This window comes from Gekko japonicus, unplaced genomic scaffold (genome assembly GCF_001447785.1).
Source record: "Gekko japonicus isolate JY-2015 unplaced genomic scaffold, Gekko_japonicus_V1.1 scaffold261, whole genome shotgun sequence".
Taxonomy (NCBI): domain Eukaryota; kingdom Metazoa; phylum Chordata; class Lepidosauria; order Squamata; family Gekkonidae; genus Gekko; species Gekko japonicus.
Window position 1 is genome coordinate 637015 of NW_015172558.1, and position 16393 is coordinate 653407.

Genomic DNA, 16393 nt, shown 5'->3' on the forward strand with positions numbered 1-16393 from the left:
CTCTACCCCTCAAATCTACAGGTATGTTCCAACCCAGAGTTGGCAACCGTGTAATCGGCTATGGAACCACTTTCCAGACCCTTGGAACCCAGAAAACATGGCCCGGGAGGAGGTGCTTTTCTACCTTAGCTGTGACTGCATAGCCCCAAATTAACATAAGCCAACCTCCAGGCAGCACCTGGAGATCTCCAGCTAGTAAAACTGATGTCCAGATGATCAAGAAGATCAGTTCTCCTGGAGACAATGGCTGCTTTGGGCAGTGGATTCTATGGCATTATAAAAACTGATGTCCAGATGACCAAGATCAGTTGTCCTGGAGACAATGGTTGCTTTGGGCAGTGGATTCTATGGCATTATACCCTGCTGAGGTCCCTCCCCACCCCAAACCCTGCCCTCCCCAGGCTCTACCCCTCAAATCTACAGGTATGTTCCAACCCAGAGTTGGCAACCGTGTAATCGGCTATGGAACCACTTTCCAGACCCTTGGAACCCAGAAAACATGGCACTGGAGGAGATGCTTTTCTACCTTAGCTGCCACTGCATAACACCCCCCTCCCCCTCAAAAAATAAGTCAGAGGTGGAGAGAACCATGAGGCTGTCCTCCCATTCTACCCACTTGGGGCAGCAAAATGACTGGAGACAGCCCTGCCTTATAGCTAAGCAGAAGGAAAGAAACATGGCTTGCCTCCCTCCATTTTCAGCTTCCCTCTGCCACCCCACCAGCCACAGTCGGGACACTCATCTGGAGCTTCCTTCTAGATCCCGTTGTAGTTCTTCCCACAACGGGCATTACTCCTAGTCTATTATAATTCTGGAATCCAAGTCACTGCAGATATGACAAATGTGATTTGTAAAATGCTTTGCAAAAAGATTACAGTAGGCTGCAGAATGCCCTGAGTTAACACTGGGGTTAAATGAAATAATCCATTCACCACCTGGAGCAGCTCCACTGGACAGCTCTCTGCAAATACAATGATGGGGGTGGAACATGTTCGCAGCACCAGCACAGAACAGGGGGGGACCTCCCCAGATTGGGTTTGGTTATAATTTAAAGTGAATATTCCTCCATTTGTGCTCTAGTTTGTTCATCTGCTGATCTGCATAACTGACTCTGACAGTTTAATAAACCCAGAAATAATGAACCCAGAAACAATATGGGTTCTATGAGAAAGGCAGCAATTAATGTCCACCATCCTGGTCAACCCCAGATTCCACATAATTACCAGCATTGACAAGAGCACCAGAAATGTCAATTAGTCACTCAGCAAGCTGTCAAGAACCCATCTGAATCTGTCTGCCTCCATAAAGAGACAATCTTAGTTGCCCATCCCACCCTTGCAAAGGTTAAAATCCCTGACATCTAAACTTACTAGGTAAAAGGGCAGGCCATGACAAACAAACTGTAGAGGCTTTATCTATTCCCATACCATACTAAACTTGGCCAGTAGAGAAAAATGAAGACACAGCATGACTTTCTTTATGTGTGTGAAACCAAAATATTGTGGAACCACCATATATCACATTGTCAAGGTAGTCACAAATTAACAAAATACACAATTCAAAGGGAATCTGGCATGAAAGTTGAAGTCCCCCAGAATTAAGACTCCTGGGGATCTCACCATCACTTCTGAGATGATCTAATAATTTATGTAGGTAGAATGTTAGACTGCAAGGTGAGCAGAACACAAACAGAATCTGTGTGGCAAAGCATCATCTTGCCTTCGGCTCATGGGTTAATGTGTGTATAACAATGGGCCTGGTCTTCCTTGCAGGTGTAATAAATTAGTTCTCCAGCCTGCCTGGCACCTTATCATCTTCAAGGCCAGAGTGGAAGCGGACAATTAGCTTCCCATGAAAGTGTGTCTTCAGTGATGGGAGTGGGGAAGACCAGGAGCAGTGATGTAATTTTCCAGAGTTTTCTCCTGAAGATACATTGTGGCTGGATATCTGCACCTAACTTGGGGGGGGGGGGGGGGGGGAAAAAAGGGCAGGGGGGGGGGAAGCAGAGCACAACCATCAATATCTTAATAACACCAATAATATCATTAACATCATTGAACAGCCTGTGCCTTGCTGACATGACCCAGACCATGCGCTAACTGATTGTGGGCTCCCACCATGTTGTATGCCATTGCTAGCACTTTATGTATTGTTTTTAGATTTAATGTATAGTAATTTTAACTGAGGAATTGTTTTATCAGTAATAATGTTGTGAGCCGCCCTGAGCCTGCTGCGGTGGGGAGGGCGGGATAGAAGCCAAATAAATAAAATATGACTCCAGAGGGTACCTAGCTAGCTGAGGTTTTCATGTACTGCAGGTGTATTTCTATGCTTTGCCACTGCTGAGATGGTAGACTACGTTAAACAGAGGCCTTCAACTGGATGTAGGTTGAGCCACCTAACAGAGCTCTTGTCCATCTTTATGACAAATTACATAAATGTATATTTTAACATAACTTGTGCACAACTATCTGGGAAGCCAAGGAGGCAGCCCATTAACCCCTTGACAGAATCCCTGATCTGTCTCATGCTTCCAACACCAGGTACACTTCAAATTACTGTGATCTAGCAACTGGAGAGGGGAATGGTGAAATGACAGGCCACAATGACTCCCCCTCTCCAATCTCTACTAACAGTTTCTATAAAAGAGACCATTTTCTTTTCTTTTTTTAAAAAAAGAAAACTTGTGAAGCAGCCAATACTCTGAACCTCTTAGGTTTGCAAAATACAATTGTGATTTGTGAGACAACAGAAGCTGACTTGGCAATTCTCTCAACCAGCAGGCATTCTTCAGCCACTATTTTAAACACATCAGCTCTTCTAGTTTAGGGAAAGTGGAGAGATGCACATATCTTGCCTGCACCATCATCAGTGCTAATAAATACTCTTTCAAATGGTACTAATGCAGCTGGAATAGAGTTTTCTGCTTCCAAAATCTATATTTTTTACTCAAGAAAGAAGGCTTGAAATTAAACACGCACAATACAGAACCGACTGAAAAACTGCACAACAAACCCCATTATTAGGGTAGCACATGGAATCTGGAGCTAAGAAAGAACATTTCACATGCCTTTGGGATCAGCTGTGACCCCCTAAAGACACCGAAAGGTTAAAAGCATGGTTTTCAAAGCCACTAAAGGAGGAGGTTATTGTTTTAAAGACCTTTTCTCTGTGTTTTCAGCCCTCATTATTCCTAATTCTTAACAAGCACAGAATCAATTTGATTATACTTTAAGTGCAACACCTTCATGAAAAGACTTTGGCTCAGCTTATTGTTACTTGGTATCCATCATGTTAATAAAATGTTATCACTTGAAAACTGTAGATTAACTGCAGCCCTCCACCTAAAGCTTCCTCTGAGGATCTCAGTGCTGAACAAATTGTGCACCCTTGCACTAGGCATGAAACAGGAGTGTCTGTGTGCAAATATGCTGTCAGTTGCCAGTCCCTGGAGGCAGAGTTATTTGCTTCTCTTCAGCATGTCACACCAAAGGCTGAACTGGAGAGCAGGTCTGAGTGGTTTCCAAATACTATTTTGACATTCATAAACTGCAGGGTACATTATAATTTCTTATCATACCCAGAGCTTTCTCTTTTTATAAAAATTATAAAACACACCCTTCTCAAACAGCTACTCTTAATCTGCTAGATGCCACCTGTACAGTAGTGGGGAAAGCTCTGATCATTAAAACTGGGTTTCTCTTTTAAATACCACTTGCTCTGCTATAACATGGTAGCTGAATTCCCGAAGATAACTGCCTTACACAAAGTCATGTTGTAACAGGATAACTGACCCTTAAGAAATGATGGGATAGGAGCAGGAGATGACATTGCTAACCTGCATATTTGTAGCAAAATACCCTTGCAGCACACCACAAAGTGAGCACAGAACACAGATACTACCTTCCGCATCAATGGGTTCTTCAGCTCAAACCACATTCTATCCATTGCATTATGACAACTGTTGTCCCTTTCTTCCGTTATATTTTGAGATTGACTCGCCGTTTTAAAACCGTGTGTTCTAACAAAACATACTGTATGTATCCCTACAAAGCTTTTTTTTGCTTGACTAAGTACTGGCACCTTTTTTCAGGGCTTTCCCAAGTCCTGATACTGACACACCAGCCTACCCCACTCAGTGTATTTCCAACACTGCTCTGTCCAGAGCCAGTTTGGTGTAGTGGTTAAGTGCACGGACTCTAATCTGGGAGAACCGGGTTTGATTCCCCACTCCTCCACTTGCACCTGGCTGGATGACCTTGGGCAAGCCATAACTCTGGCACAGCTGTTCTTGGAAAAGAGCAGTTTCTGTCAAGAGTTCTCTCAGCCCCAACTACCTCACAGGGTGTCTGTTGTGGGGAGGGGAAGGGAAAGGAGTTTGTAAGCCGCTCTGAGACACCTTTGGGTAGTGAAGGGCGGGGTATAAATCCAATCTCTTCTTCTACATATATTACATCTAAGGACACAAACACCGAAGGGGAGCCACTAGACATTCAACTGGTTGACATAAGGACAATACACCCCACACAGATACACGAGGGAGGAAGATCCCCTGCCTCAAACAGCTACAACCATAAAAGTGCCTCCATGAACCGCTATGCCTACTCTGCATATTATTCCAATATTCCTACCTGTCTCTCCCCCTCAACAGCTGCTAGAAGTAAGAATGCATAGTACAGAAAGAGGAAAATATGCACCATGCTGTCAGCATCAAGTCATACTGGTACAACCCCATCTCCTACAACTGGGGGACACAAGGAATGCAAACAAGGAGTTTGGAGTGACTGCCAGCCACCCCATTCTAAACATCACTGCTGCTGGCCAAACAGATGCAGTGCATATTACTCCATGGAGCTGCTCCAGCAGAATATACAGAAACAGGTCCAATACTGTACAAGAAATGGGCAAGTACTGGTTCAATGAGTACACTGTGTCCCCCAACAGATACATCCCAACATTTTATTTCTCTTTATTTTATTTAAAGCATATATGAGCTGCCTTACCACCTTACAGAACTCAAAACAACTTAAAATGTAAAGAATAAAATACATTAAATACAAAAAAACACTAATTAAAATCAATAATTTAAAACTGCCAGTAGGCAGAAGAGCTAATCAAATGTCATCATGTATAAAACTGTTTTCAGCTGCCTCCTAAAGATCAAGAGTGAGGGACCAGGGGTTGCTGTTCTCTCATATACCCGCCAGATGGGCTTCTATGATCAATGAAACAGTCAAGAGGGCCTCGCCCTGTAATCTTAGTTCCCAAGCAGGAACACAGAGGAGAAGATGGTCCTTCAGAAACCCCAGTCCCAAGTAGGGCCCCTGTAGGGCTTTAAAGGTCAAGACCAACCCCTTGAATTGTGCTTGGGAGTAGATCAGAAGCCAGTGTTATTGCTGCAGGATTGGAGTCACATGATCCCAGTAAATGGCCCCCACCAGCAGTCTAGCCACAACATTCTGTGCTAGCTACAGCCTCTGAACATGGCTACGGGGAGGAAGCTGAATCCACATCTGCAAAGATCCCTGGAGTGTGTTCATTTCAGGGCTCCCGAATGTCACACTACAGCCCTCCTTGCAGTGGAAGTTGTCATGCTCCCTTTGCTTCCTCCCTTGCTGTGATCCACATGTTAGTGACAGCAGGCTAACTTGAGTTGCTGTGGCCAATTGGTTGCTCCCATCACTGACTGTCACAGGAACATTGTTAGCCTGGTGTGTTGACTGATGGGTTGCAGTAAGGTTGCTATGGGCGCTGGAGCAATTACTGCAATGTCAGCATCTTAGAGTGGGGTCTTTTTCCCTTACTCTGTTGAGCAGGTATTGAATACCAACTAGAATGACCATCCCTGTGACCAAGAGACAGATGCATGCTTCTTCCCTATGCCATTTGCTTTTGCAAACGATAAGCAGTTGAAGCCATTAAAATATTTTACCGTGCAGAAATTTCTTTAGAGCTATTACCAGAAGTGACTGTCTTACATCTCATGAGCTGTAATGGTTATTGGGAGGTGAGAAAAGGACTGTTACCAAGTGCCTTTTTGTAATGTTGCAGTTTCATGCCTGCACCAGTACCACTATGCCACTTTGACACTGCACCCAAAGAACACAGGTGTTTGTGTTTAGGTAAATAATAATAATAGTGTGCTATCAAGTTACAACTGACTCATGGTGACCCCAGGACCATGAGGTTTTCAAGGCAAGAGATGATCAGAGGTGGTGTGCCACTGCCTTCCCCAACATGGCAATTCCAGTCTTCCTTGGTGGTCTCCCATCCAAGTACTAACCATAGCCAACCCTGCTTAGCTTCCAAGCTCTGACAAGACTGGGCTTGACAGGACTATTCAGACCGCCCATGTTCTGATAAACTTTAGATACATTCCAGCTTCCAAGTGGGTAGGGAGAGAACGGATGGAAGGAAGGATCATGACACCAAGTCAGAATTATGGCTGTCAACAGGATTTACTTCAAAATTTAAATGCTTACATTTGCTGCCTAAATGTTGGGGAAAATATTCCCACCCACTCAATAAGGGAGGGGGATGAATTGGCAGGGACCGATAGTTTCAGAGAGACAGACAACTGTTCAAAAGTATCTATCATTTATTTGAACTTCAAATCCAAATCATAAAAACGTTCAAAAATATAAGAATCTAGTAAGCAGCGTACAACATTAATTCAAAATTCAATACTTAATTATTGTGCACAGTCGTTCTATAAAGGATATCCTTGGTTGCTCTGTCAAGACCCATAACGAGGGTGGTTGACCCTGAACAACAACAAACAAGAGTAAACCCAGATATTAAGCACCCTTTTCCATCCACAGGAGCTAATGTAACTGTCAGTCAGGTCTGTGATGAGCATCTGATGTACTTGACAAAAACCAGCCCCTTTCACACAGTAAGACATGAACTTTGTCTGTAGTATGGATAGTTTCTGTGAGGGCAAAAAGCTCTGATACTGGCGCCTCTTTAAGTGACAATCTGTATATTATCAGGATACTCTACGCCAGTGTTCCCTCTAAGCTGAGTTAGTGTGAGCTAGCTCACAGTTTTTAGCCTCCACCTCACACATTTTTGTCTTCACTCAGGAAGGAGGGCTCCAGAGCAGACTAATTTATGCAGTAGCCAAATCGCTCGCTCACAACTTTAATGCCCGTAGCTCACAAAGTAGAATTTTTGCTCACAAGACTCCACAGCTTAGAGGGAACATTACTCTACGCAACCTCTCTGTGTCAAGGAGGAATCAGGGAAACACACAGATGTTTAGGCTTCGAGGCTGTTACCTTGGTCTCTGAAATTGTGAATGTGTAAACTATTCTTTTAGGACAGAGTGCATTAGAGAATCCACTCTTGCTTGGAAAAATACTGCACTGTGCTAGACTGCAAAGCCCTATGGGAGAGAGAACCAAACATAGAGGCATAAGCTGATTCAAGGCTGCTATACAGAAATGTCCCAGGCTCACTTATATTTCCTGCCACACTAAATTAAATACCAGACTAAGCAGACACCCTCACTCACTTCAAATGTAATACCCACACCTCGTGTGTTCATGGACCCCCTCTTCACCATCGCATCATTAGATTCCCTACCCCAGCTTTGAATTCTACTTTCTAGACACACTGTAGCAGGGCTGTAGCCAGGATTTTTTTTACTTCAGGGGGCATTCAAATAAGTCAGGGGGCACTGTGTCAGGAAGGACAAGAGAGAAAAAGTTTTTTTTTAAGTGACAAGAGAGAGAGACAGGGCTGGAGTAGGGATCAGATGTGCCCTGTGGTGTGCCTGCCTGCAGCCAGCCATGGCGACAGCTCAGACTGGTGCAACTGTGGCATGCACAAAAAATAAAATAAAATAAACTAGCTGGATGGGAAGTCGGGAGGCCTGGGCAGTAAGTCAGGGGGCCCAGGCCCAAGATGCCCCACTGTAGCTACAGGCCTGCACTACAGTTTGAAGAAGAAAGGAGGGAGAGAAATGCAGCACAGGAGGGGGAAAGTACAATGGAGAACAGGGCATGTGATCTCACAGCATGTTCTGAAGCAGCATGCCATGGTTTGCAGGAGCACCAATGCTACTTCTGAACCAACTCACTATGAAGTTATTACAAGCAATTAGTTAAGAAAAATCCCACTAACTTGACTGAATAGCAATAGTGAATAGTATGAGTTCAAAAGGAGACTAGATGAATCATGAAAGACAGGAATGTCAACAGCTGTGGATAGAAAATATACCGGAATAGCTGCAATAGTCTAAGCCAAGTAGTGCTAATTTTATTATGGCATAAGCCTTCACAGCTTACTGCCTACTTATTATTAATTGTATTTTTATCTCACCCTCCTTTTAAGAACCTGAAGGCAACACACATAGTTTTCCCCAAAAACCATTTAACCTCAAGGTAAGGTAAACTGAATCTGGATCTTTTTGTCACTATATACACTGGCTTCTTCAAGTGCCTGGTGTGGGGAGGTAAAAGGAACAGAACGTGAACCAATTGTATGTTACACAAAGTGTATTTTGGGAGAAATAATGTTAAGGAATGAAACCCAACCAGTTTGTTTCCTCCAAACATCCATACTCATCATTTAGAATTGTGAGCCTGTTAGACAGATATGGATAAAGAAATGAAACCAATATAAGCCACTTTGAGCCCACTATAAAGCTTGTAAAGGTAGGATGGCTCCAGGGACTCTTTAATAAAAGCACAGCCAGCCTTACTAGTCTGATCTCAGACCAAATTTTCATACAAAAAACTTCCTTCTATGCCTTGGTTGATGACAGAGGTTGAGTCTGAAGGAAGGAGTGGAGTCCTACTGAAATTCGACTGTTTTTAGATGGTTTTAGGATTGTCAACAATGGTTATTTATGTGTTTTACTCTTTTGTAAGCTGCCCTGAGCCAGCTTCGGCTGGGAGGGCAGGGTATAAATAAAATAAATAAACTTCTGAACCACTCAGTGCCTTTTAATATCAGACTGTGGTACTCTTCTAGACCATGTGGCAAGTTTGCAATTGGTGTTTGCATACATATCCTCTGCTGTTAATATTAAGGAAAATTCCAAAACCTGGTGGCAGAAGATTGTTGATTCATGCCATGGAAGTTATCCTGTGCTGTCGCACAAAGTTTAAATCTGTTCCCCACATTTTTTAACATCTACACAAAACCAATGGGGGGGGGGGGGTTGACAGTTCTTTTTATCCTTTTTTTATTAGAGCCAAGTATGGGAGGAAGAAATTGTGAACTACTGTCTGAAACTGCTAGACTGAATGAAGGTGAACAAAGTGAAGGCATATTCAGACAAGACAGACATGGCGGTTTGCCTGTTCTAAATCAGGATACATTTCCTGAAAGATCATATCTACAGCTTAGCATATTGTTGAAGGCCTTAGTAGTACTAGTAGCCAAGAGTGAGTGTTTATCTTCAGCTGGCACAGCACATGTGGCCTCTTCTGAACAAGGATGACCTAGCCCTTGTTATACATCCCTTGTTGAGGTTCAGGCTAGACTACTGAAACAAACTATGTAGAGCTGTCTTGAAGCCATAGGATGCACGGTGCTGAATGAACCACACTGGCTTCAAATTAGTTTCTCAGCACAATTAAAAGTGCTAGTTCGGACTTCTAAAGCCTTAGTAGAGTCTGGATTAAGACTCTCTCAGGAAATACCTTCTCCTGCACGTCCACTCCATCCCATGCCACTGGGTAAGGCCTGTTTCAAGTGTCAGTCCTCTGAGATTAGGCTGGCTGGCACTTAAACACATGGCCTTTTAAGCAGTCACAACCATGCTGTGGAGCTCTCCCCACAGAAAGATTCCTCAGGCCCATTCAATTATGTTCTTCAAAAGAAGTGCAAGGACCATCTTATTTTAACAAGCATGTAGAAGTTATCTGCTGTCCAGATTTGCTTCATCAGTTTATTGGAAGTTGATGGCTTTGGACTATTAGGATACTTGTTGTGAGTCAGCCAGGGCTCAGTAATAGCGAGGACTCTTCAGGAGAAGAGGAATCCCCTGTAGCCAGCCTTGAATTAACAGAAGTTGACCTAAAAGAGAATGAGATGCAGGCTTGTCAGGATTCACAGCCAACAGCTAGTGCAGAGCCACTAACACTCTCCAGCCCTAATTCAGTAGGTGAACCTCAATTAGCTGTTCCCAGCCCACCAGTATCTCCTACACCCTTAGAGCGCTGCAGGCAGAGGCTGAGAACAGAACTACAGGCAAGAAGGCAAAGTGTACAGCTGATTGCTGATGACAAAGATGAGTAGTTGTACGATTACTTCTGAGTAGCTGGCTGCAAGCATGACCCTTAGGCATGGGGCTATAAAAACCAGCCAAGAAAGACTGTTAGGCATGGATGCAACGCATTCGATAGACGCTAAGCCACTGACTCTGCCTTGCCTAATTCTTGGAGCCTGACCTTGGACTGAATGACCTTGCCTAGCCTGACTTCTGGAACCCTGATTACAGACTGAATGACCTTGTTCTATTTTGTTAGCCATTCAAAGGCTTTTTGAGGCACTCAGCATAATACATATTTTAAAGACAAATACAGCCAGTGAAAGCCAACACTGTGTAGTGGTGAGGAGTACCAGACTCTGATCTGGAGGACAAGGTTTGATCAGCAGTTCTCCACATGAAGCCTGTGCCACATGACCTTGTGCCCATCACAGTTCTCTCAGAACTCTCAGTCCCAGCTGCCTCCCAAGGTGCCTCTTGAAGGGAGAGGAAGGGAAGGATATTGTAAGCCGCTGTCAGATTCCTTAAGTAGCAGTGTATAAAAACCTACTCATTTTCTTCCTCTAAATTATGCACATTTACGTTGTAGTAAAATTAGTTTGAAATATGCCAGATGATTTTAAACACTATTCAGGACTTCTACCATCATGAAATATATAAAGTGTGAAATGCAAGAATGTCAGAGTGGACAATGAAAGCAGGAATTTCATGAACCATCTGGATCCAGACACGAACATACACATGTCAGTATCCTGTGTCCCAGACAACTAGACTGACCCCACAAGCATACGATGGTAAACCACACCACTTGATCATCCCATTACTTAACCAATGATGTACCAATCTTATAAGGACAGAATGAGAAGTAAATTGCCATCACAATACACACTTGAAAGAGCTAACACCAGCAGGTACTACCCTGTTTCCCCGAAAATAAGACCTACCCCCAAAATAAGCCCTAGCAGGATTTCTATGCATTTGTGGTATAAGCCCTAGTGTGTCTTCTTGAGAAAAAATAAATATAAGACAGTGTCTTATTTTCGGGGAAACATGGTATCACCTTCCAAAGTTACAGGACTTTTCAGAAACCAGGCCTTTTTCTTGGGCATTGCCTCAGCATCTTTTGATAGCATTACCATGTAATGGCAGTTAGAATGAAAACAGGCCTCACAGTAAACAGTGTGAGGCCAGCAGCAGATGGCTAGAGGAAAAACAGTGTCACTCTATGTCTAGTCAAGTTCAAAATGTTTCATAAGGCAACCACGTGAGTCATTTTATATCTACCACTGTAACTCTATCTAAGTATCTTTCTTTCTTGATAAACAGTCACTTAAGTTGACACCCTGATGACACCAACAACAGATTTACAAAAGGAAATGTAAATATTACATTACAAGGTTATGCTTTGCTTATTTTGAATTACATGGGTTAACAATTGTGTTCTCTCTCTCTCTCTCTCTCTCTTTCTCTCTCTCTCCATTACACACACACACACACACTTCCCACCAAACTAGGGCCCAAGAAAGAGAAGGCAGGATCAGGCTTGATTCACAGTGACCAGATAAAATATGGAAAGAAAAGTTTAATCCCCCAGCCTATCATTGTCCCTGGATCTACTCCCTAGGTTTCTCTTTCCCCAACACCCTTTTTTAAAAAAGCAAATGGTTCCTATTCACTGCTGTTCAAGACATGTCCCTCTGTGCTCAGAATACAGAGATGCACTGTACACCCCTGAGATTCCAGAAAGCCCCCACCCCACAGTCATTTTGCTAACCATATATAATTCAGAGTTAGAGCTGAAAGGTTTCTGCAAGCATTCATTAAGTTGACATTTCTTCTTTGTGGAATTTATTTATTAGCTGTCTTTGTACCTAGCAGCACTAAAGATGGCTGACACTATAAATAAAACAATAAATAAATAATAATTTTATTATAACAAATTATAAATATTATAATAATCAATCAAATGCAGTCCTGAATGAATCTGTCCCTAGAAACAAAAAGTGAGGGGGCCAGGCACACCTCCCTATGGAGGCTGTTCTATAAATGTGGGACTGACACCGAAAAGGCCCTCTCTCATGTGCCCACCCAGATAAGCTTCTTTGAAAGGTGGGACAGCCAGGAGGGCCCCTCGCTGCCACCTTAATTCCCAGGCAGGAACATATGGAAGAAATCAGTCTTTCACATATTGCAGTCCCAAACCAATTAGGGCTTCAAAGGACAAACCAACACCTTGAACTGAGCTTGGGAGTGATTCCCTAGCTAGTATAATTGCTGTACTATTAGGGTCACATGCTCCCAGGAGTTAACCCTGACCAGCAGTCCAGCCAAAGCATTCTGCACTAGCTACAGCTTCTGAACACTCTTCAAGGGCAGCCCCAAGTAGAGCACATTGCAACAGTCCAGTCTAGATGTAACTAAGTGTTGGGGGAAATAAGATTCCCATTCCCACCCAACTCAATAAGGGAGGGGGATGAAACTGGCAGGGACCCTGCAGTTTCAGAGAGACAGACAGAAACAGAGAGAGACAGAGAGAGACGCTTCCAAAGTAACTCTTATTTATTGAAGTACAAAACCAAAATGTAAAACCTTCCAAACATCTTAAGAATCTAGTACGCAGCATACAACATGAATTCAAAATTCAATACTTAAATATTGTACTCAGTCGTTCTATAAAGGATATCCTTGGTTGCTCTGTCAAGACCCATAACAAGGGTGGTTGGGCCAGAACTACAAGAAACGAGTAATTTGTTGTTGTTCAGTTGCACACCATTTTCCATCCACAGGAGCTAATGTAACTGTCAAGTCAGCTCTGTGATGAGCATCTGACATACTCAACAAAACCCAGCCCCTTTCACACAGTAAGGCATGAACTTTGCCTTTAGTAAGGAAGCCCCAACTATACTGGTGTCTCGTCAAGTGATAATCTGTATATTATTGGTGATTCAGGATTACTCTGGGTAACCTCTCTGTGTCAAAGAGGAATCATGGAGACAAATATCCCATATATTTATATGTTTAGACTGTTACCCTGGTCTCTGGAAAGGTTAATCATTCTTTCTAGGACAGAGTGCATTTTCTCTGTCACTGTTTGCTTGGGAGCAACTAACCACAAAGCTTTATGGGAAAGAACCAAAGATTCTGCCATAGAATTTAATACAAAATGGGTTTGCAATCAACTGAGGCTCAGTTGAGGCCCCAATTCCACAACACTGATCACTGTCGCTAGATCTGACTGAACTAAGGAACAGACGTAGCTGATGCTCCAGCAAAAGCTGGGCGAAAGCACTCCAGGCCACTTCAGCCACCTGGTTTTCTAAGGTGACTGCTGTGTCGAGCAGCACTCCCAAGCTGTGAACCTGGCTTTTCAAGGGAAGTAAAACTCCATCCAAGATAGGGGGGGTCTCAAGTCCCTGGCCTGCCTTTCTACAACACCACAGAACCTCTATCTTGAATGCTTGGTAAAGGCACTTTCCTTCCAATGAGTTGTACCAATTAAATAATGTCAACTAGACCATTTAGAGTGCCATCCTAAGAACACTTTCCTAATGAAATTGATTTTCTTGATCCATGTCTTTTAAGGCTCTATTAGTCAGAGAGAAGATAAAGTGATGAAATATCAAAAAATGCTCAAATACCTTTATATGATTATAAGATCAAGGGAAAGGTACACTGTTTCATTGACCATCCAGTTCTTAGTAGTTGTTCAGGTGCTTAATAAATAAACATTATCACCCTGAACATTAACAGGCTCCCTATGAGAGGAGGCAACAGCATCTCTATGAGATGAGGCAACAGCATCTCTCATGTCTCTAATGAAGATAACAGCCACATAGTCACAACTAGCCAATTAGGCCCTTGGTTTTCTTTCACTACAGACTAACACAGCTCTTCTTTGAGTACTCCTCAGGAGAGGCGGCACAATTGCCTCAAAAATATTTTATCAGTGCCCCAGAAGACAAACACGTCCTTGAACTAGAAGCCTTTGCCCTTGCAGCCTTTTCAGAACACACTTGTAACTTTTGTGCATGTATAAAAATTTGCTGATAGCAGCCAACACAAGGCTTGTACAGGGGATGCAGAGTGTGTGTCTCAACTCCCTAAATTCATTTTTGCCATGTGCAGTCTGTGTCCTTTGGAACAGAAATACTGCCATTTCACAATCTGATGTCAAAAGACCTGGGCAGATGCACAAAACTTCTAGAGTCACTGAACAAAACTAACCTTAGCGGCACAGATACTAAACTATTTTTAGGAGCAATGAGCTGAGCATGATTTATTAGCTGCATAACTAGGAAGCTCGGGGAATGAGTATCATCACTAAAGCTAACAAAAACCTGTTCTTCCCAAAGGCCAAATATGTCTCGGCAGCCTTGAAAGATGAAACTTCTCAAACACTAACTCATGCTGGTGATTGCACAAACTAAGGAGGCAATAGCTTGTTCCTCCAAGGAAAATCCCTGAGGCATGTGGTCCAGAGGGAAAAAAATCCTTCAAAAACAGATCTGCAACCTTACAACTACTCAAAGCCCAACCCAGTCCCTTGACACTGGTGTCACTTATATAAATAGTGTCAAAGCCTAGAGAAGCTGGAGTAATGCAGACAATAGCAGACATGTGGCATGGACCTAAAATGCTAGATGTAAAAGGAGTGGAACAAAATAATCTGTCTAATTTAGTCTAGGCACTTTTAGAACATGGGTACCACCAGCCACTGCCTGGAACAGAGGCAAGCTGTCCCTTTGTCTGACATACCAAATTATTGAAATACTCTGACCTTTGCTAACTATGGGGGGTGTAGCATAGTTTTTATTTACTTCTCTTAAATCACCTATGATTTGCTCCAGGCTATAGGTTATCTTGAGCAATCACAGGATACCCAGAGGAGCAGAACTTCCAGAAACTCAACCTCTCTGCCAGTGATGGGTTACTGTCTTTCTCTATGCTATACCACCCACACAACTCCCTTCTTCAATTAAAAATGTTTTACAGAGAGGTTCCCAAGAACTTTGCTTATGGCACTAGACTTCTTTTTAAGTGTTCTGGATGTTTCTTAATATTTTAAGTGTCCTTACTTGCCCTGAGCCTTCAGGCCTACATTAGGTTAAAATCCAAACACATGGATACGTGTGTACTCAACAAAGTGTTCTATCACCTGACAGAGCACAGAGGAACACAGCATCTCTTCACTCACACTGGAACAATATGTACCCCTCAATAGCTATTGCCTTTCTCTGTGATACCCATACTACTTAACAACAGCAGGTCTTGTTTCCAAATAAAAATCCATAAAATTGGCATGTTAAAATTAAAGCAGAACCTGGTATTTATAAGCCACTATTAAAAGCTAGGCAGTGTACAATGTTAGTTTCCAAAATGCCACAGTACAAGCCTAAGCTGGAATCCTGTGGCACTTTAAGCTAGTTTTAATACTTGAACAAAAGAAGCTCAAAATATAATAAAAACCATGTTAGTCTTAATTGTGCTTGTAGCCTCCTGTTCATTTTTGCTGCAATAGAACAGGGCAACTCTATGGATGGAAACACAATCCTAAACACCTTTCACTATATGTGTACCTCCCAATGAAATAAATGCCACTTCCTTCCGAGTAAACATGGGTATACGCCCCTAATTTATATTATTGGTAGTTTATTATTAGGGGAATAAACTGTTAGTGCTTCAGGTGCCACTGATCTCCCGTTTCCACTACCTAGAGGGATAAACTCTCCACCCACGATTCCACGTTGTCTTCTAGACAGCAGTTTGACGGAGGGGAAAAACCACCCCTGTGGGGTCCGGAGGCTACCCTCGAGGCCTCATCCTGCCTTCACCCCACCCCCACCCCCCAAGCCACACTCACGTGGAGAGCTTCCTTGTCCAGAAGAGGCCTCCGGGCCAGAGTTCCCGAAGCTGAACAGCTCGGCTAAGGTTGATCTTGATCTGGGCGAGGAGGCGGTCCGCCTCGGCCTCCAGCTGGTCGCCGTAGGGCAGCAGCTTGTTGTACATCAGCTCCTTCTGCACTGGCGGCGGCGGAGGAGGAGCAGGCGGCGGCGGGGCGCCGGCCGGAGCCCCGGCCATGGCCGCCTCTCCCTGCGCTCCGCTCGACAACGGACCGACCGGCCTCGCCGAAGGCTTTACCCCGGCCCACCTCGGCCCACCGCTCGACTTGGC

The 16393-nt window shown here is 43.5% G+C and overlaps 1 protein-coding gene across 1 annotated transcript in view; it reads right to left on the bottom strand.

The window, feature by feature from the left end:
• PSME4 (proteasome activator subunit 4) overlaps positions 1 to 16351 on the bottom strand; it is a 116438-nt gene extending 100087 nt beyond the window's left edge. The window contains exon 1 of the mRNA XM_015421218.1: positions 16083 to 16351. Within this exon, the coding sequence (XP_015276704.1) occupies positions 16083 to 16300 (218 nt within the window). The 5' untranslated portion in view covers positions 16301 to 16351. The remainder of the gene's footprint in view (positions 1 to 16082) is intronic.
• Positions 16352 to 16393: the final 42 nt, after the last annotated feature.